Below are 25,320 nucleotides of genomic sequence, written 5' to 3'. Positions count from 1 at the left end.
CACACACTTGAACCGTCCTTCCATGGTCTGAATGATCCTCTCAATAAGGTCTCCCTTGCTGCGGGTGTCGCTGTGAATGTTTTTGTATTTTGTCTTTCACTCTGCATATGTGGGTCAACAACACGTTATGTTGGAGATGTTGATGTGTTAAATCGTTAATATGTTAAACATGTGTTTGGTAAAACATTGATGTGGCAAAACATTAATGTGGTTAAACATTGACACTTTGATACTTGAAGAATCGGTCTGAAACTGCTGTAGCTCTCGCACAAGGCTCGCCTTCTGGGTAAGACCGGAGGGCTGCTTTGGATGTGCACTAAAGATATATATACATATATGTATATGTATATGTATATGTATATATATATATATATATATATATATATATATATATATATATATATGTATATGTATATATATATATATATATATATATATATATATATATATATATATATATATATATATATATATATATATGTGTACCACCAGTGTTGTGTTTCTCTTCTCGTGTTTTAATTTTTACTTTTGTTAATTGTTTTATCCATTCATGCATTTTCTATGATGTGAGAAATTATTGTTCTTTTCTGACTTTGTTAAGTTAAACCAGTGAACCTGGGGGTAAACTTTAACAATCTCACTCGTTCTTCTCTGCTTGTCCTCTTAAATTTACTTGAATATGATATTTTATCTTTTTTGTATTGTTAATATTATAATTATGGTTGTTATTATTTAGTCCTTATTCTAATTAGTTGCGATGGGTTTTATTCAGCTAGCTGCCATCTTGTCTCTAAACGCTGGCCGGTTGGCGTTCACTTTCAAGATGGAACCAAGATGGCTGCCAGGTGAATGAGGCCCACACTGTGAGAGGTTGAGAGGTTGTGTTCGGGGGGGCGTAGCTTCCACTCCCAGCCCTGTCCTGGCGCCCTCCTTCCGGCACCAAAGCCTTCTTCTTTGTACGGGCAACGAATGCTGATGTGATGATGACGATGATGACAATAAATGAAAAATAAATCTTTAAGGAAATATTATGTCTAATTGCACATTAGCTCTTTCTCTGTTAGCAGACTCCTTGTGTTATTCAGGTTCAGGGGGCAGGAGAGTCTAGTTCTGGTCAGGGTGTTTAACTCTAAACCGATAGGTTCTGAGTTTAAACGTTTGAACCCCAACATCTGCAGGCTAGCTGTAGGCATCCTTGAGATGGGTGCCTGACCCCTAAGTCTTCGCTCTGAATTCAGTTTGCCGGCTCTGGATAGGCTGAAAACATGAGCTAAATGTACATTATTAAATCGTTTTCTGTGAGGTTCTGTTATGGTCTTTTGTGTGGATCTGTCAGAACAAAACAAACTGGTCCCATTTAACAAAAATCTATATTGGAACAACTATAGCTTTGTTTGGGAAGTGGACCACCTGAGCTTCAGTCATTTATCAAAAATTCCATCACTGTTATGACATGCTTTTAAATCGAAGGTGAATCATATGAAATAATCTACTTTTGTTACTTGTAAGTAGTGCTGCACGATTTGGTGAAAAAGTCATATTGCGATTATTGTGGACAATATTGCGATTTGCGATTGCGATATAATAAACAAATGGTGTCATGAGTCTACTTGCTTGGTTATCAAGGAAAATACACACAGATTACTGATCATTTTAAAACGTTTCTATCTCAACTCAAACATACAAACTTAAACTAGCAGAAAAAATACAAAAACTAAAAAATGTGTACAGAACTTTTTTTAAAAATATTTGACAAAATCTTTGAATAATAAAAATATATATTTTTCAAAATAAAGGCTGCTGTGCAAACTTGTTAGATTTTCTCAATAGTACAACTAAATAAAATAAATAGAATAATTAAGAAAACACATTTAAATTTTTTCGCAGCCTTTTACGGTTATACAATCGCAAAGCCTGATATCGCGATTGCGATTCGATTAGTCGTGCAGCAGTACTTGTAAGAAATGCAAAAGATGTGGCGAATGTTTATGCCGTCGACAGAAAGTGTAGGTAAATGTAATAGATGTTATTGATGAAGCCTTTAACGTAATGACGTAAGCGTTAGGGTAATTAATGCAGCTGTTAACGTAAGGCCGCTGTCACACCAAATTTGTACCGGGTACGTAATCCATACGTAATCCATTCCAAACCTGCCTGGCAACAGATGATCGCGGACGATCGCGTCGATTGACGTAGGAAGGTTCAAGAACATTCGCGGTTAAACACTCGGTTTACTACACATTAAACACAGAGGTTACTAGCTAAATTCGATTAAACAATTAAATGCAATACAAATATAAAGTTAGGAACGCTAATAAATGTAATTTGTAAAGTTAGGGCTATCTGTCTTGTCGCGCTCAATGAACGACTTCGCGAATGTTCTTGACCTCAATGAACGACTTCGCGAATGTTCTTGAACCTTCCTACGTCAATCGACGCGATCGTCCGCGATCATCTGTTGCCAGGCAGGTTTGGAATGGATTACGTACCCGGTACAAATTTGGCACCCGGTACAAATTTGGTGTGACACCGCCTCATTAGTCTCCCACAAACATTGCGTATTACCTTGTTGACATCTTCGGCTAAACGGTCCCGGATAAGCAAAGATATCCGGATGGTTTATGGTAACTCATAATTAATCTGTTTGAACCTCGCGGACCTAACCCTCTTTTACAGCTTTTTGAGGTCCATGTTGAGAAGGACTAGGAGGAAATAGAATTTTAATTATGTCTGAACACCTCTTCCCGAATTTCAGTTCCTCAGGGAATGTAATTATATCCTTCTCAGCCCTTTGTCACAGTTTAACTAGTGGAGAAATCCCACAAACCATTTGCAGGATCTGACGGGAAGACCAACCTTTGATTAGGATCAAGGAAGGCTTGGCCTCTTGCCAAAACACACAGGTCTGGTTGAGCAGACGAGTCAGAAACGACGGCCATAAAGTCGAAAGAGCGACGTTGGGGTGCCAGTCCCTAAAACCAGTGTTAGGATGGCGTTCGTGATTTAAGTGTACTCATACTTTCTCACTTGTTAGTTTGTTTTATTATGACAATTCAGGTATCAAATACAAACGCAAAAATCAAATATACACAATATATACACTTATCTATACACGTTAATTTCCGACTGTCACCCAAGTACAAGATTGATTTTCTTGTCTTTTCTTAAGACCGTTTACCAACCACATCCAGATTTTTTTTAGAAATGGGATGGACTAAGTATGTAGAAAATTTTCCTTTTGTTATTTCACATTTGTTACAAATTTGGCATGTACACAGTCATTCGATTTGTGGTTTAAATTCTGAAATCAACTGTCAACTTTAGTTGGTGTTTTGTAAACTGTCACCTCCTCTGTGATTTAATGACAAGACGGTAGATCAGTCTGCTCTGTTTCTGTCTGTTACCTGTTACAAAGAAATAGGCTCCACGTGTGGTTGAGTGAAAAACATTTGCCATTCGTCCATCCATTCACAGTGAATTAAAGTGCAGGTACCTGGCACATAAATACGTTATTTTTTCACCCAGCGCGTGTGATCCAGCACTGCGTTCGGACGCTCTGTCCCATGTGGCTCTCTCTCCCTGTGTCCCTGCCCTACGTTTCCACGGTGACATCGACTGATGGACCTCCATTGAGATGAATCACGGCCACTATCCCCACGTCCGTTGCACTGAATGTGCGTAGCTTCTCAACGCGCTGAGACTCCTTGCCGCCCACCCGCCCGCCCGCCCGCCCGCCCTCGGTGACTCAGCGGTGGGACGCGGCGGTGGTGTAGTTGAAGGAGCTGAGGGCCAGGGTGGGGGGGGTGGGACCGGGGGTGTTGCTGTCATTGTGCTCGCTGGTCATGCAGCGCATGTTGCCGGTGGTGAGGATGCACTGCAGTGGCCACAGCACCACCACCACCAGCACCAACGTCAGCAGCACGAACACCAGCAGCCGCTTCCAGTCGGTCAGGCGCTCGAACACCCCCAGGCTCCGCCCCCGCCGGCTCGGCGCCGCCGCCGCCGCCTCGGCGGCCTTGTTGGCGCCGATGTCGATGCAGATGCAGAAGGAGGAGGGGGCGTGGCCGGCGCTTTGCCCGCTGCCGGCGTCTGGGTCCGGGCTCTTGTAGCACAGCTTCTCGCCCTCCAGCCACACAGGCTCCTCGTGCTGCTGGTGGCGCGGCAGCTTGCACAGCAGCTCCCTGCTGGTGGCCAGCGCCGGGGGCCCCAGCTCCGACAGCGTGGTGTGCTGGCGGCAGAAGGGGCACGAGATCTGCCCGGCGCTGGGGGCGGGGCCCCCGTCGGCCCCGGTGCCGTGGTCCTGGTCGGGAGGGGCCGTCACGGCCATGAGGCGAGAGAGGCACTCCAGGCAGAAGGTGTGGGTGCAGTCCAGCAGCTTGGGGGTCTTGAACACGTTGTCGTAGGTGTTGAAGCAGATGGAGCACTCGGGCTGGCTGCACACCGAGGCACGGCTGTCGCCGTCGCCCTCGCTGGGGGCCCCCCCGCTGGGGCCCGGGTCCAGCTGGGTGCTCCACACCTGCTGTGGCTGGTCCATGGCTCGGAGGCAGTGGACGTTGGATCCCTCTGCTGGCGGGATGTCGCGCTCTCTCCCTCGCCCCTCTCTCTCTCTCTCTCTCTCTCTCTCTCTCTCTCTCTCTCTCTCTCTCTCTCCCAGGTGCTGATGGTCGAGGGGGGGGGGTCTGCAGATGGAAAGAATGGAGATTAGTTATTCACGCTGCAAATTATGAACTTCCTGGCGAGAGGCGTGCGACCCGTGCGGTAATCCCGTCATGCCGACAGGATTCAGGTCCCCTCTGGACACGTTTCAACAAGCTCAAAGTCTCTCTACCCCTGCACTATGGCCCTCCTCCTCTCTTTATTGAATTCGCCATGCAGAGCAGGCCAAGCAACCACGCTGAGCTACAGGTCTCAGACAATAAGTCATGAATCCATGAATTCATGATCTGGGCTGCAGAACGTTCCGGAGCGGCGAGGCCTTCCGTTCCCCCTGAAGGCTTAGGATGCATCATTAAAATGACTTCACGTGCGAGTGGAGACGAGAGGTAACCGTTTGTAGCGTGACAGCCCGTCTCGGCTCCGTACTCTCAGCCAACAGAAGGAAAGGGGGGGCGGGTGTTCAGTTCAGGTAATGTGGGTCACCCCCGGTGACTCTCGGCGAGACAGATTGAGATGGTGTTTTCTTTGTGTTGCTGTCTTTTTATTCACACCACTTGGTCAGGAAGAATCAAGATGGCGCCTTGAACTTCAGATCACATGATTGAAACCCTACACCCCCCCAAGACCCTGTGTCTGCCTCCAGGTGTCAACAGGAAGGTGTTTCATTGTCCTGGGAACGCTGCCGTTCACCTGAATCAGTTTTACTGGTCTGGTCTGCTCTGACCTGCAGAGGTGACTTTGCATGCAAAACATTCTCTTTGTTGTGGGCCCACTGCACATTAACACCTGGCTACCTGTGTGACCGTCATCTGAATGGCCGTTCACACACACGCACGCGCGCACACACACACACACACACACACACACTGGTTCTGTGTTTAGCTCGTGAGGCTACCGTGAGACTTCCTAGACCTAGTACGTCTCAACGCTGCTCCACCGCACAGCAGCGACAAAAGGTCTGGATTTAACCGTTAAGGTAAACTACAATGGGGCTGGTTCAAGTTCCCAGTCAGGGCACTTGTTAAACATGTGTTTGCTGTTAACTTGAGGTGGTGAGTAAACCACCTCAAGCAAAATGAAACAATAAAATCCACAGAAATTAACGTATAAAAGACAGACATACACCACCAAAACCATTAGCATGTGTTGCTTCAGGTATAGTGCTTCTGATATTACAAAAGAGTCGTATCTTTCTTCCGTTTGCTCAGGATGAACCATAAAACGCCTCCGGGGTCGCAGTCTGAAGCGTATATCATACCACCATATAATCAGGCCCTCGCCGTGGCACTGTAAATATTAGGGTTTGGATTCAATAACCAAAACACACACAGGAAGTTTATCCAGCGCCTCCGCCCGGCTCCGGAGCATCGACCAACCGGGATCACCCAGCTCCTGTAACCATGGCGACTGTCCCCCCCATCCTGTCCCCCCCCACCCCATCATCAGCTGTTGAGGGATTGTTTGTGGAGGAGTTACCTTCAGAGGACACAGGAGGCTTTGTTGGGGATGATTGTACATCAGCCGTGGAGTCCTCCCGCACGCTGCGCTGTGGTTGGTCGGAAAGCAGGCCGCGTGACGGCGCCCGCGTACACACAGACTTAACGAAGGGTTCGACCTGACGTTAGGACCCTCTGAAGCCCATCAGTGTGTGACCTTCACTGGTTGATGTGTGGACAACATTTCACCAAACGTTTGATCCCTTTTTAATATCTGCTCCTCGACAGGTGGCCGGTTGGTCTCTGCGCCCTCGCAGGTGGACAAAGTACCTGCTGTCTCCCCCGCCCCATAGCCCAGCTGCCCTCGGTATTCCTGCGCACGTACACACACGCTCACATACGCTCACACACAAACACACATGGCATATGCTGCCCAATATCGGTCTCTGTCTTGCCTGTCTGTCTGTCTGTCTGTCTGCCTGTCTGCCTGTCTGTCTATCTGTCTGCCTTGCCTGCCTGCCTGTCTGTCTGTCTGTCTGTCTGTCTGTCTTGCCTGCCTGTCTGTCTTGCCTGCCTGTCTGTCTGTCTGTCTGTCTGTCTTGCCTACCTGTCTGTCTGACTGTCTGTCTTTCTGTGTCTTGCCTGTCTGTCTTGCCTGCCTGCCTGTCTGTCTGTCTTGCCTGCCTGTCTGTCTTGCCTGCCTGTCTGTCTGTCTGTCTTGCCTGCCTGTCTGTCTGTCTGTCTTGCCTGCCTACCTGTCTGCCTGCCTGTCTGTCTGTCTTGCCTGCCTGTCTGTCTGTCTTGCCTGCCTGTCTGTCTGTCTTGCCTGCCTGCCTGTCTGCCTGCCTGCCTTGCCTGCCTGTCTGTCTGTCTTGCCTGCCTGTCTGTTTGTCTGTCTGTCTGTCTGTCTGTCTTGCCTGCCTGTCTGTCTGTCTGTCTCTCTGTCTCTCTGTCAGTCAACAGGCTAAAGGTTCCTCTGAATGTCTGCCATCAAATGACAGCCGCTAGGTAGGTGTGTGTGCGTGTGCGTGCGTGCGCGTGCGTGTGTGTTTGTGCGTGTGTGTGTGTGTGTGTGTGTGTGTGTGTGTGTGTGTGTGTGTGTGTGTGTGTGTGTGTGTGTGTGTGTGTGTGTGTGTGTGTGTGTGTGTGTGTGTGTGTGTCTACACTAGAGTGCATAGAGCTCAGAGGGCGGAACGCCGCTCCAGGCAGAATTTGAAACTCCACCCAAACCAGGAGGCCCTCCTCTAACGGACGGCCCCGTCACAGCCCAGGGGCCCTGGGCAACCCAGCAGGAGCTGTCTGACACAGCGGCTCACGGGAGTCACAGGGTTCTAGCCTCCGGGCCCCAGAGCCAGTTGGGGCCCCCAAGGTGCCAATGACCTTATAAGGTCACATGGAAGTCACCTGGTGCTCGGGGTGTTTTGAATGCTGACACTTGGTTTGAAAAAGAACCGCTCCCCCCTTCAGCCTAAACGTCGACAGTCTCCGGCGACTCCAGACAGGTTGTGTCTCAGGTGCAGGGGGGTGCAGTGGTTAGGGTGCTGGGTTGACTCGGACGGAAGGGTTCTGTGTTCGATCTCCCAATCCCGGCAGCACACCGGTAAGCCTCCTAGAGCATGCGGCCGTGAAGCCCTACCCACTCCTTAAAGGTCCCACATTGTACCACCAGGCGTGAGTGTGACCAGCCGGCACAAGCCGTTTTTTTTGAAAATCTGCCTTTTCCTGCGATTTAGTGACATCACAAGTGGACATCACCTAGATGTGTGCTGGATAGATCAGTGCCAGTGGATTGTAGCAAACGTTGCCCATCTACCTGTCAAACATCTAGGTGGACACGCCCACTAAAACACAGGAAGAGGCGGATTTTCAAAACGGCTTGTAACGGCTAATCACACTCACAACTGGTGGTGTAATATGTCGGCTTTAACGGCATGCATCTTGTATTCACTGTTTAAAGGTGCGGACCAATTGAGTAAATAGACACAGTAAATGATCCTCGGACCTCTCTGTTTGGTGTTCAGGGGCTTATCATTACAGAAATAATCCCAGCTGCGACTCCTAACTTAAGTTAGGGACTCAAAGATAGGAAAAATCCTAACTTCTTATCACAGAAGCAGTCCCTAACCTAACGGCTGTTTCCTATCTCATCTTTGGCCTCATATCTTAACTTAAGAAGTCCTAACTGTTCTGTCAATCAGATTTTTCGATCAGCAATCGCAAGGTTATGTCTGTTCCTGCACAGAATGTGCACGAGAACGCTAGAACGCCTTACTTTTAACGTTAACAGAGACTGTTGACAAAGGATCTTTGTTAATAACGGCAAGCTTGCAGCACTAGTATTACCGTCATGGCTGGGATTGGTACAGAGAACAAGAAGAGGAGGGCTTTCAACTTTACAGCGACTAGCTGGAGTGTTAATATAATGAGGCCCCAGGTCACCTGTAGTGGAAACGGGTGAAAGGGTGAGAGCTGCTGTGTCCTGGCCAGCAGGCAGTCCAGGCCAGACCCAGAGAAGAGAGTGTTTGTGGAGCTAATGGCCTTCCTCTAAGCGCTCACTTCCCACTCCTTTCATCAGAGCCGACGGAAAACGAAACAATAGAGTCTGGATCCCGTGTGCCGAGCTCTTTGTTGTGGCCGGTCCGGTCCGCGACCCGGTCACTCATTAACTCACTGGAACCTTCCTCCCAAGGCGCTGGGGCTTTGACCCCACAACCTTGTTTTAGGTTGGAAGTGGGTCGACGGACCCACTTCCACGCCTCGCTACGCCACACTTTTGTGTATTCAAAAACAGGGAGGGCCTGTTTAGTCTTTGTCGGGAGAAGGAGGGGAGATCACAGGCCACCATATCCAGGTCAACTGTAAGGCGCCAAGCTGCCCTACCTGTTTCCCCTTTGTAAAGCCAATGTAACCTGATTCTCCTGCTATTTGAGAAGAAGCTGGATAGTGGGAGCCCTACAGTGAGCCTGCACATTGCTACAGCGGCACACTGAACGAACGTCCCGCTGCTGTCGGAGACAAAGGGGGTCGTCCGAACACGATAATTAGCCCCCTCACACTTTGAGTTCTAGGGGACTGCAGTCCTCCTCAGACAATGCACTTCAACAGGCTTTCGAAGGAAACGAAGGAAACGACATTGTTATATATAACGATGTCATTTTTTTTAATACAAGAAGGGATCAAATCCTCCATATCCCTTCTTGCAGCTCGTTGATGTCGACTCCCGTTCAACCGAAGTGGTTGCATTGATAATGCATAGATAACATGTAGTTCCATAAGAAAGACAGTGCACCCATAGTAAGAGGTCAAAGCGTTGGCACGTTTGCATGCACTCTTGTTTTGGGGTCCATGTTGAATCAACTGTACCCCTTAGCGTTTGATTGACCCCAGGTGCGGATAACTCTCTGCTTACCTGTGAAGAGGAGGGAGGGCTGGTGGTTCTGGGGTCCAGGCGATCCGGTCCTCCACGGCGGTCCGAGGTGACAAGGTACCAAGGTATCAAGGTACTAAGGTAACAGCCGTTCTTGGCTCGCTCCTCTCCTTCAGTGACTGACTTCTGTCCTCGACGCGGCTTCTCTCTTTCTCTCTCTCGCTGGCTCTCTCGCTCTCCTGCTCCTTCTCCAAACAGTGAGGTAAACGAGGGACAGGTGTGTGTGTGTGTGTTTGGTGGATGTGGGAGTGTTTGTGTGAGTAGGTGTGTGCTTTGAGTCTGGTTTGGTTGGCTGAGTACTATTTTGTATTGGCCTAAGTGTGTGCGTATTTGTGTTTTGAGTCTATTGTTTGGATTCACCTGAGTACCTCTGCCAACTGCCTTTTAGAGCACCATATGCAAATGAGGCTGTTAGGGGGAAGGGCTTGGTGTGTGTGTGTGTGTGTGTGTGTGTGTGTGAGTGAGTGTGAGGAGGAGCAAATCCAAATACACTAGACCCGTTCAACACATACTAAAAAAAAGTTGATGCACTGTGCTCACAGACGCACACACACATTCAGTTGAATCAGTGAGTTATTGTCTCTAAAACCTTGACGACGCCAATAAAACGTCAGACTGAATTGTCACAAGTAGACTGGAGCACAAGATGTTCATAAAAGTTACTTTTCTCTCTTCCTCTTACATTAAAGGTGCAACGTGTCATTTCTGCCGCTAGGGGTCTCTTGATCAAAACAATAACAGAGGACATAGTTTGATGCGCCACGTAGCGTGGAGTCAACGGAGCGGTCTTTATCCCCACGGCCGGGGGAATTGAGCAGCGTTAACTTGCTAGCTAACCGTGAGGTGAGTCAGCTAGCCAAACAGCGGTCGTTGATGTTATGTGGTGAAGTAAACTGTTGGCTAGCCCGTCGTTGGCTAGCCCGTCGTTGGCTAGCCCGTCGTTGGCTAACCCGTCGTTGGCTAGTCCATCGTTTGCTAGCCCATCGTTGGCTAGTCCAATAATGTTATCCGCGGTCAGGACAATCATTCTATAAAAGTGTCCGCCATGAGCCACATGTCTGGTAGCACATCACATTACGCTAGATCAACATTGAAACATCATATTTCTGTGTTCCCCAGGAGGTAGGGGGTAGAGGGGATATGACGGCATGCAAACGTGACCAAATGCGTTACCTCGAATAAAACCTTGTGTTTCTCTGGGTTTGAACATTGTTGGAAAAACTAGGGATACTGTTAGTACACAAATCAACAAAATATACAACATAGGTCTGGTCATTTTGAGAAATTGCAATACTGAAATGGTCCATTTTACACCTTTGATTTTATACAATTATGAACTGACGCCCAAATCACTTTTCAAACCCAGCCCTGTCATTTCTGCTGACACGTCATATAATCATTAATTTTGATTAGTGGAAATTCCATGGATTTCTTCCTTCTTCCTTCTCTGCTGACGTGTTAGGAACATGTGAAGGGGGGTATGGTCAGGTCTGGGCATGGCCAAGGCACTTGGGCAACACTCTCCTCGTGTGAGACGCTCCCCTGGTCCAAAGGAATGAATGTGATTGTCAGAGAACACACTGTTGTTATCAGGGTTTATTTGTGGGATTATAATAACTTCGGATTCTGTTGCAGAATGTCTTACTGTGAGCTTGTGAATGAACACAAAGTTAAGGGAGAGTAACACTTTAAGCCTGGTGATCCACAGTTACCCAGAAGTGAACCATTTAACAATTGATTAAGTTTAAGAATCTATAATCCCTAATAATGGGGTCCCATAGGTTGACTCTCTCTCTCTACACTAAACACACAGACCACACGCAGATCATTAGATTGCTGTGACTGAAGAACAGCTAAAGTGAAAGGACATAGTTTAACTTAAGTCTGATCGGGGCCGGGACTGGGGGGAGGTGGATTCTATGCACGTCTGAGCTATCCTATCTCTGTTTCCAAAGAAAAAGTATGAGGAGCTCCAGACAAACTTAATAATGAATTAAGTCGATTTCTGGGCCTAGCAGGCCTCTGCAGCATGGGGGCTGGTCTCACACGTCTGGAGGTCCCTGGAGATTAGCACGCCCTACAAACTCTCCTCTGCATGTTCTTGATGGCCCGATGCCTCCTATCAATTAGCAAGCAACTCACTCGCACTTCAAACGCAAGCAATACATATGCAAAACCTCCCCTCACCAATGTACGGATTTCCATGCAGTCTGTGAGAAGGCACCAGTCAGCGATAAACACCTCTTCCTGTAGAAAAGCCAAGAAAACCTATTACTTAAAACTGATCTTAGAAAGGCAAAAGAGTTGACATAATTATCATTCAACCTTTTTAGGGCAGGTATTCATTCATTCATTGCACGTGAATTAAACCAAATGTCAAGGGATAAGTTTGCTTGTTATTTAGTCTGTGAAACTATAGGTTGAGGCTAACAAGTAAGAAAGTGATTATGATATTTGTATTATTACTATGACCCCCTCCTCATGTAGAAGTAAAGGGATCATTCTAAGGTAACGATACACACCGATTCTTATTTTCATGAAACCATACACTAATTGTAACATACTTTCGGTCAAACATTGAGTCATAAATCACATTCCTGGCCTACTTTCCTGATGTTATCTTCTAGACAAACAAAAGGGTTCACCTTGATTGCCTTTTCCGTTTACAACAGTCTTTTTCCATTACAGATTTTATATTATGTAATGATCCACAGTGACTATGCTGGTTATTTAGTAACCCAAACACAAGTACTGCTGTGTCACATCCGACCAGTCACAGCTTTTTACCAAAGAGGTGTCGGGGCGTTGATATTCGGACATTTACTGCCCACAATTCACTATGGTGGCCCCTTGTGTCATTCATCAGTTCTTCCCCTAATGATAACACCCAGGGGTCATGTAACAGGATCATTTTGATGTGGGTCTCTTTGACAGGATCATTTTGATGTGAAACTCTGTGGTCATGTGACAGGGTCTTTGTGGTCATGTGACAGGATCTCTGTGGTCATGTGACAGGGTCTTTGTGGTCATGTGTCAGGGTAACTGGCAACAGCAGCCACTACCCAGCCCTCTACTGATAACAGTATTTACCTAGGGCAGGTGTGTGTGTGTGTGTGTGTGTGTGTGTGTGTGTGTGTGTGTGTGTGTGTGATATTTATAAGCATTGTTGTTTTTCAGTGACAGGGGTATTTGGGTTTGTGGATGTATGGATGTATCTGTACATCTTTCTCTGTGTGTGTGTGTCTGGTGTGTGTGTGTGTGTGTGTGTGTGTGTGTGTGTATTTTTCTAAATGTCGTTTAATTCATGATGAAAACACGGTGTGGCGGACATAAGGCAATTCTCGATCATGGTCAGGGGCCTTCTGAAGCAGTCTGACGGCTCCGGTAGGGAAGGGCTCGGGTCACGGTGGTGGCCGCGGTGTGTTGTCTGTTTCAGAGGGTTCATGTCAACACTTGAGATCATTAGTGCTCATCACGGGAACATGTAGGTATAGTCTGTGAGGTGGAGGACGGGCGACATACAGTTCACTGTACAGGGCAAACACCCTGAGTCAACACTTCTCTCGCCGCCGAAGGCTATGGTAGACACTATGGATACAGAGGAGTAAGTTAGTTAATTCTTAAAGGGGTAGTTCGGAATTTTGGACATAGGGCCTGATTCCCAAGTTGTTTATCATTGGAGACAGTTTTCAACACATTGCATTTCGTCCTTCTGGTTGCAGAGTTCGCTCGTGCTAGGCTAGCGCACGGCAACGGGCCTGCTAATAAAATAGTCTTACCCACTCCACAGTACACCCGAGGTAAATCCATTATAACGGCAGACTATATATGTAAATGTCTGCCTTGATAGAATAATGTTAGAAATAAAACTAACCTCGCATCGCATGAATCGTCCCATTTTGAGGGACTACTTTCCCAGCAGCAGCGGAATTTAACCTAGGTATCAGTCCGCCGCTGCCGTAGCCTACTACCAGGAATATGACACTGCTGCTGAGACACAGAAAGTCCCTCAAAATGCAATGCAATGCAAGGTTGGCTTTTCAAAATTACGAACTACCCCATTAATGCTTTGAACGTCTCTGGAAAAAAAACAATACACACATCAGACATGGTTAGTCTGGTGTGGTTATTCAGTTAGCCAGTTAGTTTGTTCTTAATGCTATGAACGTCTCTGGAACAAACCAATACATAAGCCAGACATTGATAGGCTGGAGCGGCTTGGTAGTGACGCACATTTTGGCTGCAGATCACAAACACTGCTGTGCATTTCTCTGCCAAGGGTCGGGCAGCTTTGGATGAGGAACGGCAGCTAAAGCCCGCAGGCCCCGGGGTTATCTTTATGAGCAATAACCGAAAACAACCGTGTTCCGCCTCCGAGCGCTGGCTCTAGGCCACGCCCCTCGGTCTGCAGCAGAGCATTCGATTTGCTCCAGGAAGAAGGAACTGGCCGGTTAATAGCCGGCCCTTACGGCCATAAAACACACACACACACACACACACACACACACACACACACACACACACACACACACACACACACACACACACACACACACACACACACACACAAAACACTAGAAACTAGGAATACATTTCTGAGTAGTGACGACGAATTCAAGGCCAAATCAAGGTTTCCACTCCTTGGTGTTAATGTTCAACCAGGCCAGTGTGTGTTGGTCGGTCTACACCTTAACAGCCCACTGGGAAGACCGGCGACCTGGGCCCGCGCTGGGGGGGGGGATACCGCCAGAGGCTCTGGGTGAATCATTGAACGAATGCAAATGCTCCTCACTAGCCGGTGAAGAAACTGAACAACACGCTTCAACATGAACGCGTGTCGGGGTGACATTTAGGGAATTTATCAGACGCTTTTATCCAAAGCCTTTTACATTAAGTACATTTGTCATAAGAAGGAAGAAGAAAGAAAAGAAGAAAGAAGAAGAAAGAAGAAGAAGAAACAATATATGTCGCTGTCTGTACAGTAAGGGTTAGTGTGTGCAAAGCCCTAACAATCTCTAGGTTGACCCATTCCCCGTATACAACAAAGATAGCCAGGATAAGATGCTATAACTATGTGCGACATACATAAGTGCGTGCATTAAGTACCAGCAGGGGCGTAGGAATGAGTTTAACATTGGGGGGAACACATGTCGGAAACCTGACAGATCCGTTAATGGTTTGAACAGAAATATGTCATAAATTAACTACACTGAAAAAATTCACAAATATTTTTTATTCTACTAAAAAGATACATTTGTAAATGTAAAGGAAAACACATTTTGAATGGCAGTAATGAACTGATAAACATCAAATCAATTCTTTAATTGCACGCTCAATCATCCAGTTTTTTAGAATAAGAAGCGGTGACAAGACGCTGTGTTGCGCTTTCAAAATAATATAAAATATTTTTCTCCCCCCGGTATAATTTTTAGGTGGGACAAATGCGCCTGTCTCCAATATTGGAGGGGACACGTCCCCTCCGTCCCCCCCGGTTCCTACGCCCTTGAGTGCCAGGACAACATATAAGAAGCAGGAGGGGTGGGACGTGTTGGCTAGGCCGAGTCTAGGTGAACTCTGAACAGGTGATCCTTGAGTCTTTTGCGGAGTAGGGATCCCCGTTGGGAACAGAGGAGGAGGCTGAGTGACCGAGCAGCTCACTGGTCTGTGATGAGACTCAGTGGGGGTCTGGCTTCAGCGTAGCCTGGCTGCTGCCCGACCAGGCTCAATCCTAGATTGAGCTCGAATAGCTTGCTTCCCCAGACCAATGTCTGGGGAAGCTGCTGTCATTTTCTTCAGCACAAGAGGCGTGATCAACGGGCCTAGGTCAACCGACTCTGTACGCCATTGGCTGCTTGCCGTCGCTTCCCTGTCGTCCCTGTGTTAAACCAGCCGATAGCGCGCCAGGGGGAAAAGCCAGCTTGGTGATTGGCTGCCGCAAACAAACATATCGAAACTAGAAAGAAATGTATTGCTTCCCTAGACCCTTCTGCAGGGCGAACTCAAATCGCCGGCAGAATGGGCGGGGCCACCCGGTCTAGGTTTATAGTGGGTTAGTGGGTTTTTCCTTGGACAGTTTCTATGAAAACACGTGTTCAGGATGATTAAGCTATGAAAACACAGGGAAGAAGCCATGCAGTTATGAATGGTTGGGTTATTGTGTAAGAGTAAGGCTAAAACTAGGTGGGAGAACAAGGTTTGTTTGCCACTCTGAAGTCTGCACGCTTGTTGCTCAACGGCCCTACGGTCCTGACCTTCACAACAGCCCAGCGCAGAGACTAACAGAAACAAAACGAGACATGGGGCCTGAAGTCTTGTTGTAGTTTTCTTTTGACCCCTACCTGTTCCTCACCGACACGTTTGTAACAACCACTCAGTCGTTTCAATTCAAATTCAAACCAAGGCGACTCACTGATGCCCGCCCATGTTTATGAAGTGCAGACACACACACACACACCCACCCACGCACACACACACACACGCACACTGATCTTGTGTTCAGAGTATCTGTGGATACCCATTGCTATCCTGTTCTTCCTTTGCATAACAAGAAAAGCAGCAACCGCCACTGCGTGAAATGTGACATTTTGTACGGGATCTCATGGTTGCCTCACTTCTTTCAATGGACACTTGAGAGAATGGCTTGCTTACTGCTTTTGTTTTTTCAGAAGCATCAAGGGTTTTTTTTTCGAGAAAGGATACTGTGTTGTGCGCTCTGTTGATGCAACACAAGGCCGTGTTTAGAAGCCTTTATTTGGGAAAGGGTATTCTTACTTGTCCTTGCTTAATCGTAAGGGCAAACACACACACACGCGCACGCACACGCACGCACGCACGCACACACACACACACACACACACACACACACACACACACACACACACACACACACAGGACCACAGACTCCCCTGAAAGTAATCTATAAATGTAATCCGTTACTGTAATCTTTGGATGTAATCTGTTTCTGTAATCTGTAACAGGCAACACATCTGACGCTGACAGTCATTTTCCAATAATACCTTGTGTTTCTTGTGTATTTGACAAACACAAACCTTGAACTCGAATTTGAATTCGACGTGTCCGACCGTGGAAACAGCGCCCTCTGCTGTTAATTGATGCATTCGACTCTTTTCCCCAATTTTATTTTTCTTCTTCGTTTCTTCTGTCTTCTCATTTAATCGTATGGGTTCCCTCTTTGCTCCTTTGGATAAGCAGCTCACTGAATAACAAGTAAGTGTTCATACGCATAAGCAAACGTAGCCGGTTAGAACTTTATCTAAAAGTAATCATCATTTTTTTATTAAATTATTATTGCATTTTATTACACCCTAACTCTTATATAATGAAAATAGACTTAGGCCCCACCCAAGGATGATGATAAGCCAGCACCGCTCGGCACACGATCAACAACCTAGTCGAGCCTTAATCACATTATGTAATTATATGAATGCAATGGACAGAGTGGCCATGTCACGGTTTGGACGTTGTAACGACAGGCTGTGCTCATCCCGTGGTTCAACAGTCAACCACCACTGAGCCGTGGTCTCCCACGGTCCCCGTAGCGGGAGGAACTTGAGCTTAAAGCGGGTCAAGACTTTCAATCGATTGGACACGATGGACAGCAAATCACCACACTGCGCAACAGAGCGTGTTTCCATTTGGTCTGACACTTTTTATTTCATGGTGGTAGGTAGGAACACAAGACAAAGAGTTGGTAAAGTTAGTAATGTCGGGAGCGGGGTCATGCCACTTACACGGGGGCGCAGCGCCCCCTGCTGGACGCCTCTCCCGTCGCACGGTGGGTTTACAGGTCAGACGTGGGGGGGATGGGGGAACTCCACATGACCACTTAAATAAAGTCAACGGAAAAATCGGGTCCAACAACAGTAATAATAGAGCGTTTTTCTTTTTTTTTGTAACAAACCAGAAGAGACATTTTTTTTCAATGAGCATTATTATTACTAATAAAATTGTCGTCATTATTATAATTTTTTACATTTTTGTTAATTTACACAATGGCAGATGAGGCTAATAGGACTAAACAGCGAGGGGACATGAATGCGTGACGTCACCTCTGCAAAGGCGACCCGTTTGATATTTTTTTCTGTATCTTCGTTTTAAGGCAATTCATAGTTTTGATCCGTAGATTGAGAAACTCTTTATTTTTTTTTAACTCCTACTAAATAAGCGTTAAGCGTCGGTTAAGCGTCCCGCTGATACGGATCCTTTTTCGGCAAGTGCCCCAACTGTCACGGAACTCGTCGTCCGGGACCGTCACGACGTGGTCCGTCCAACAGGGCGTGTCCCGGCTCTGTTTCTGGGAACCTGATTGGCCCCCGACAGTCACATGGTTTTGTAGGCCCCACCCCCATTGACCCCGTTGGGGGAGGGTTGGTCTTCATGAATGGTGAGACGGTAAATCAGACGTTCCAGTGTATAATTCATAAAAAAAAAACTAGATAACAAGGGGACAGAAAAACAGGACTACACGTTTCTAAATGTCCATTTAAAATGATCGGGGGGAGGGAGGGGCTGTACAACATGTTTACTTGATTCTCCCATCCATGAGTGTGTGTTGGGGGATAATTAGGGTAAAACAGAAGCACTACAGGAGTGGATTAATACTCAAGTCACGGTCAGGCATGATTTCATCTCGTTATATTGCCAAGTATCTCATATAAAAACTAAAAAGACACCGCCACCTCAGCTTATTATTGTATAGTCCGGGTGCGTGCAGACGACGCTGCATCGCGTCGGTTCACCAACGGGACACATATCTGTGGATCGTACGAACCCATGCACGTATTATGTTAATTCGGTTGGTTTCCCGTTGTACAGCTGTGTTCAAAAGCGTTCAACAAGTCACATCAGCACACATCACCTCGTCCCGCTATCGACAGACTTTCTCACAAAAGTTTAAAAAACGAAAAAATATAGGCTATGTAACCCAAGTTGAGTCCTGGAGAAAGTTTTTGGATACTTTTGTTTTGTTGTTGTCGTCGAGGACGTCTTGTTTGTTGATTGAAAGATTGAAAGAGCATTCCCCAACAGTTGCGGTATTGCCTCTTCAGCACCACCATGTGGTCAGTAGTGGTAACAACATCCAAAACTACCGTTCACTTCCGAGCCAGCCTAGTAGTGCTCCCGTTGGAAAACAGACCAAAAGCTCCGTATGGGAGAGAGGGAACCGTTTATCCTGGCTCTGTTATTTCTGAAACCACAAAAGTGAAAGGAACAACAACAAAAAAAACACATAGCAAATCCACTTGACAGAGAAACAAACACCGTTCTTTCAGTTAGAAGAAGGGGCTTTGGAAGAGACAATTTGAACATGATTTGTTACCTTTCCATAAAAGCAATTCAATTCATACTGCATAAATGCATGCACTTGTAGTGGTTGTCATAAGTTTGAAAAAAGAAGAAAAACAACGCATAACAAATGAGTTTTCACAATTCTCCCAACCCTGTGGGACAGATTCACAGTCTCTGGTATTAATAATATACTCTAAGGTTATTATAAGTATTTTTATATCTATGATAAAATGGCTTGGATGTTGACTAATGATTAAATTGTCAAAGTGGAAACCTGAACACTCTCTCTCTCTCTTTCTTTCTCTCTCTTTCTTGCTCTCTCTCTCCGTCTTTTCAAAGACCGGGGGTAGCAGAAAGGCATATTTCAAAATAAAAGTCTCTGATTAATAGAAATAAGCTCAAGAGAGCTTTTCTCTTCTCTTTTTTTTTTTTTTTTCCGTGCTCAGTTGCCATAGCGATTAATGATCTGGCTTCGAAAGGCGTCGTATTTTCTCTCTCTTTGTTTTTTTTTAGTAGCAGCTCGACTGGTCTGGGAGTTTTTCTGTGAGGTTAGCTAACAGCGAGCTAAACGATAGAAGCTGGACGCATGCTCGCAGGGTTTCCGCGTCCAGTCCGGTATATTGTCCGTCGCGTATACACGCGGGAATGCGAATGTCGGATTCGGGAATGATAAACGTGAATCGGGTTCTGCCGGGGGTAAGCGATATGAGCGTGTGATCCTATGAACGAGTTAATGACGGGGAGGGATGCAGGCCGTTTTGTTATGCGTGTATGCGTATGCCTATAACTAACTTCTGGGATAAATTCAAAGCAACAACACAAGGTTGGAATTTTAAAAGGCCTTAGGGAAGGAAGGGCTCCCACTAGAGATGATATGATGACAGTGGATTTAGGAGGGGGGGGGGGCTCTATACTGTGAGTGGAGGTGCAGATTAAAAACAATGAATCTGAAAACAATATATATAAAACAAAAAACAAAAAAAAACGATAGAACAACATATTCATTTTATATCCAATATAAAAAGCGATGAAAAGTATACAAAAATAGAAAAATAATTACAGCAGGAGACACGGGCGTTATGGAAAGGGAGGGAGTGAGCGTATATTCTGTTTCTTTTCCTCTCGGCGGTTCTCTCTTGGCTTCTCGTCCTCCGGTTATTTGGCTGCGGCTGCAGAGCAGTGTAGTATCTGGGGGCTGTTCAGCGCGTCCTCCACTAGGTGGAGCTCCACACCGTCCACCAGCACGTCCTTCATACAGCCCACGAAGCCGGTGCTGTAGGCCTTGGGCAGCCGGCGCGCCACAGCCAGCTGCTCCAGCCCTCCTGCCGGGAGAGAGGGGGGTTAGTCCACGGGCAACATCATATACACTTTGGTATATTTACTGTATGTACACTTTAATGTTTTTACTTTATATACACCTTAATGTATTTACTTTACGTACACCTTACTGTATTTACTTTATATACACCTTAATGTATTTACTTTATATACACCTTAATGTATTTACTTTACGTACACCTTACTGTATTTACTATATATACACCTTAATGTATTTACTTTATATACACCTTAACGTATTTACTTTACGTACACCTTACTGTATTTACTATATATACACCTTAATGTATTTACTTTATATACACCTTAATGTATTTACTTTACGTACACCTTACTGTATTTACTATATATACACCTTAATGTATTTACTTTATATACACCTTAACGTATTTACTTTACGTACACCTTACTGTATTTACTATATATACACCTTAATGTATTTACTTTATATACACCTTAATGTAGTTACTTTACGTACACCTTATTGTATTTACTATATATACACCTTAATGTATATACTTTATGTACACCTTTCTGTATTTACTATATATACACCTTAATGTATTTACTTTATATACACCTTAATGTAGTTACTTTACGTACACCTTATTGTATTTACTATATATACACCTTAATGTATTTACTTTATGTACACCTTACTGTATTTACTATATATACACCTTAATGTATTTACTTTATGTACACCTTACTGTATTTACTATATATACACCTTAATGTATTTACTGTATGTACACTTTAATGTATTTACTTTATATACACCTTAATGTATTTACTTTATGTACACCTTTCTGTATTTACTATATATACACACCTTAATGTATTTACTTTATGTACACCTTTCTGTATTTACTTTATATACACCTTAATTTATTTACTTTACGTACACCTTACTGTATTTACTATATATACACCTTAATGTATTTACTTTATATACACCTTAATGTATTTACTTTACGTACACCTTACTGTATTTACTATATATACACCTTAATGTATTTACTTTATGTACACCTTAATGTAGTTACTTTACGTACACCTTATTGTATTTACTATATATACACCTTAATGTATATACTTTATGTACACCTTTCTGTATTTACTATATATACACCTTAATGTATTTACTTTATGTACACCTTACTGTATTTACTATATATACACCTTAATGTATTTACTGTATGTACACTTTAATGTATTTACTTTATATACACCTTAATGTATTTACTTTATGTACACCTTTCTGTATTTACTATATATACACCTTAATGTATTTACTTTATGTACACCTTTCTGTATTTACTTTATATACACCTTAATTTATTTACTTTACGTACACCTTACTGTATTTACTATATATACACCTTAATGTATTTACTGTATGTACACTTTAATGTATTTACTTTATGTACACCTTACTGTATTTACTATATGTACACCTTAATGTATTTACTGTATGTACACTTTAATGTATTTACTTTGTATACACCTTTTTGTATTTTGTTCAGCTTTTTGTGCTTCCGCGATTTCGTTTTTTCATGTTTTTCAGTTTTCCATATCAATGAAGCTGACTTTCATAAAACTGCCACACTAACTACACACATTTATAGATCTGTTACAAATGTGTTTGAACAAAATGTAATAGTGTAATTGAAGAGGGATAAAGGCTAGGAACCCCTTGGATTGTCTCACTCACTCCCTCCTTCACTGTACAGCCACTGTTTAGACTCTAGATGACAATGTGTTTGCCTGGCCGATAAAGCTATTGAAATTGAATTCAAAGTTAGAGAGAGAGATGGAATTCCACCGCGCAGCAACTTCTGAGGGCTGTCATTGTTCCATTGAGTAAATGATATCTTCACCGAAGAGTTACTCTATATTAATCTATTTCCTGCTGGAGCTGTAATATATGCATGCTGTATTCTGCCTTTTCTCCCTGAAAATATATTTTTTTATTGGATGGGGTGTGTGTTCACATCATTCATATGTAGGCGTTATTATATTCTGACTTGATCCACGCCTCTATGACTTCAGTCACCTCACTACCCTTTCCTCTCTCTCCTTCCTTCACTCCTCCTCCCTAATCCTTCTCTCTCTCTGTCTGTCTCTCTCTCTCTGTCTGTCTCTCTCTCTCTCTGTCTCTCTCTCTCCCCTCCCCCTGCTGTTATCTGGTCTGTCAGCCGTTCTCTAACACTCTCTCTTCCCTACTCTTCAACTTTCTTCCTCTCTCTTCCATCCCTCCCTCTCTCTCTCTTCTTTATTTTTAATCCTCCAGAAGAGGGAGGGAGGGAGTTCATATCCTCCCCCGAAGCCGTCTACTCCCCCCCCACCCCATTTCCTCCCCCCCTCCCCCCCACATCCCCTCCCACCTCCCCCTCACCCCCTCAAACGACATTTCAAATCCGTCTGCATGTGTGCACTTCTGTGTGTGCGAGAGTGTGTGTGTGTGTGTGTTGGAGTTGACAGGGCTAATTCACACAAATCACAAATGCATGAAAAAAGGCGTGTGTGTTGAGGGAGGGGGGAATGTGTGAAGGTTACGTAGTCTAAGCTGCCAACATATCAGAAATTCACGTGCACATGCATTTATATCGTGTGTTTAGTTGATCTGTGTGTGTGTGTGTGTGTGTGTGTGGGTGTGTGTGTGAGTGTGTTCAGTTAGCATTCAAGAGCACGCACATTGGGCCGAGCATTAGAAACATTTATGTGCGTCGGCGTTTGTGACTTGTCCACCTGTCTGTCTTCTCCGACCTGCCCCCACCTACCAGCACACACACATATCTACACCTCCACCCAGCTCTACACCTCCACCCAGCTCTACACCTCCACCCAGCTCTACACCTCCACCCAGCTCTACACCTCCACCCAGCTCTACACCTCCACCCAGCTCTACACCTCCACCCAGCTCTACACCTCCACCCAGCTCTACACCTCCACCCAGCACTACACCTCCACCCAGCACTACACCTCACTACACCTCCACCCAGCACTACACCTCACTACACCTCCACCCAGCTCTACACCTCCACCCAGCACTACACCTCCACCCATCACTACACCTCACTACACCTCCACCCAGCACTACACCTCACTACACCCCCACCCATCACTACACCCCCACCCATCACTACACCTCACTACACCTCCACCCAGCACTACACCCCCACCCATCACTACACCTCCACCCATCACTACACCTCCACCCATCTCCACACCTCCACCCAGCACTACACCTCCACCCAGCACTACACCTCCACCCAGCACTACACCTCCACCCAGCACTACACCTCACTACACCTCCACCCAGCACTACACCTCACTACACCTCCACCCATCACTACACCTCACTACACCTCCACCCAGCACTACACCTCCACCCATCACTACACCTCACTACACCTCCACCCAGCACTACACCTCACTACACCTCCACCCAGCACTACACCTCACTACACCTCCACCCAGCACTATACCTCCACCCATCACTACACCTCCACCCCTCCTCTCCTCCATCCGTGCATTCCAAAGTGGAACAGAGAAGCCCTGTACAGAGTCTCTCCTCCTCCTCCTCCTCCTCCTCCTCCCCCTCCTCCAACCCCCCTCCTCCTCCTCCTCCTCCCCCTCCTCCTCCCCCTCCTCCTCCAACCCCCCTCCTCCTCCTCCTCCTCCCCCTCCTCCTCCCCCTCCTCCTCCAACCCCCCTCCTCCTCCTCCTCCTCCTCCTCTTCCTCCTCATGTACCTGAATACACTCACTCCTCCTCCTCCTCCTCCTTCAGGTACCTGAATACACTCACTCCTCCTCCTCCTCCTTCAGGTACCTGAATACACTCACTTCTCCTCCTCCTCCTCCTCCTTCAGGTACCTGAATACACTCACTACTCCTCTTCCTCCTTCAGGTACCTAAATACACTCACTCCTCCTCCTCCTCCTCCTCCTCCAGGTACCTAAATACACTCACTCCTCCTCCTCCTCCTCCTCCTCTTCCTCCTCATGTACCTAAATACACTCACTCCTCCTCCTCCTCCTCCTCATGTACCTGAATACAATCACTCCTCCGCTTCCTCCTTCAGGTACCTGAATACTTCCCCTCCTTCCCTCCCTCCTCCATGTTGTGTGTGTTGTGTGTGTGTGGGTGTGTTCATCTGGGTGCATGTGTGTCTGTTCATGTGTGTGTGTGGGGGGGTGTTTTCATGTGTGTGCATGTGTGTCTTTCCACGTGTGTGTGTCGGTGTGTTCATGTGTGTCTGTTCGTGTGTGTGTGCGATCGTGTGTGTATCTCTTACCCAACCAGAGGGCCCCGTCGGTGTCCAGCTGTGTGGCCGCCAGGGGCGACGCCCCCGTCACCGGGGCCTCGTTGCCCACCTGGAGAGAGCCGTCTCTCAGAGCCCTGGGCGAGAGAGAGGGGGAGACAGGGAGAGAGAGAGAGAGAGATGGGGAGAGAGGGAGAGGGAGGGGGGAGGGAGAGAGGGAGGGGGGGAGGGAGAGAGAGAGAGAGAGGGAGAGGAGAGGGAGAGAGAGTGAGGGAGAGAGAGAGAGGGAGAGAGAGAGAGGTAGGCACACGGAGAGAGAGAGAGAGAGAGAGAGAGGAGAGAGAGAGAGAAAGAGAGAGAGAGAGAAAGAGAGGGAGAGAGAGAGGGAGAGAGAGAGGTAGACACACGGAGAGAGCGAGAGAGGGAGAGAGAAAGAGAGGTGAGAGAAAGTAAGAAATAGAAAGACAAAATGTTCAAAGAAGATAACAAAGAAGGAGTGAGAAACAAAGAAAGCGATAAAGAAAAGACGAACGATGCGAGGGACAAAGTGGCAGCCAGACAGACGAGTCGACGTCGTGCGCTTGTCATTCGGGAAATTTGCATTTCTGTTGTTTATTCTGAAAGCCTCGCTCTGCTATTTACGACGCCGAGGTGTGACCAAGCGTTGCAGCGGCAGCCAGACTGCAATGTAACTAAAGGACACTTTTAACGCATTTTAACACTCTGTCTTAAAGACCACCGCCCCCTTAACAACCTCCTGGGAGACTGTTCCCGTCTCCCCGCCTGAGTAGGAGGTCCCCCCGCTTCCCGCTGATGACTGCTGTTAGTTCTCATGCGTTCTGCCGGCTCGTTGGCCCTTCTGGACGGCAGACTGACAGCGGACGCT

General features: G+C 46.2%; 2 protein-coding genes across 2 annotated transcripts in view; both read right to left on the bottom strand.

The window, feature by feature from the left end:
- Nucleotides 1–3,742: 3,742 nt before the first annotated feature.
- On the bottom strand, nt 3,743–9,831 carry rnf223 (ring finger protein 223). Its single transcript, XM_079741785.1, has 2 exons — nt 9,502–9,831; nt 3,743–4,679 (listed from the first exon to the last, which is right to left on the bottom strand). Exon 2 carries the CDS (start codon nt 4,532–4,534, stop codon nt 3,746–3,748), a length of 789 nt encoding a protein of 262 aa, XP_079597911.1. The 5' UTR covers nt 4,535–4,679; nt 9,502–9,831; the 3' UTR covers nt 3,743–3,745.
- Nucleotides 9,832–17,173: 7,342 nt separating this feature from the next.
- The window catches only part of LOC307079206 (agrin-like), a 29,194-nt gene continuing 21,047 nt past the window's right edge, over nt 17,174–25,320 (bottom strand). The window contains exons 8-9 of the mRNA XM_079741357.1: nt 24,468–24,571; nt 17,174–20,150 (exon numbers count right to left, since the gene is read on the bottom strand). Coding sequence (XP_079597483.1) covers nt 19,984–20,150; nt 24,468–24,571 — 271 coding nt within the window. The 3' untranslated portion in view covers nt 17,174–19,983. The remainder of the gene's footprint in view (nt 20,151–24,467; nt 24,572–25,320) is intronic.

This window comes from Pollachius pollachius (assembly GCF_949987615.1).
Source record: "Pollachius pollachius genome assembly, chromosome: 8".
NCBI classification, from domain to species: Eukaryota; Metazoa; Chordata; class Actinopteri; order Gadiformes; family Gadidae; genus Pollachius; species Pollachius pollachius.
The sequence above is the reverse complement of the archived record's forward strand: the minus strand, read 5'-3'. Positions and strand labels throughout refer to the sequence as shown.

Bases quoted from the DNA above. Each gene is read 5' to 3' on its own strand.
- rnf223 (XM_079741785.1), bottom strand. From the start codon at position 4,534: ATGGACCAGCCACAGCAGGTGTGGAGCACCCAGCTGGACCCGGGCCCC.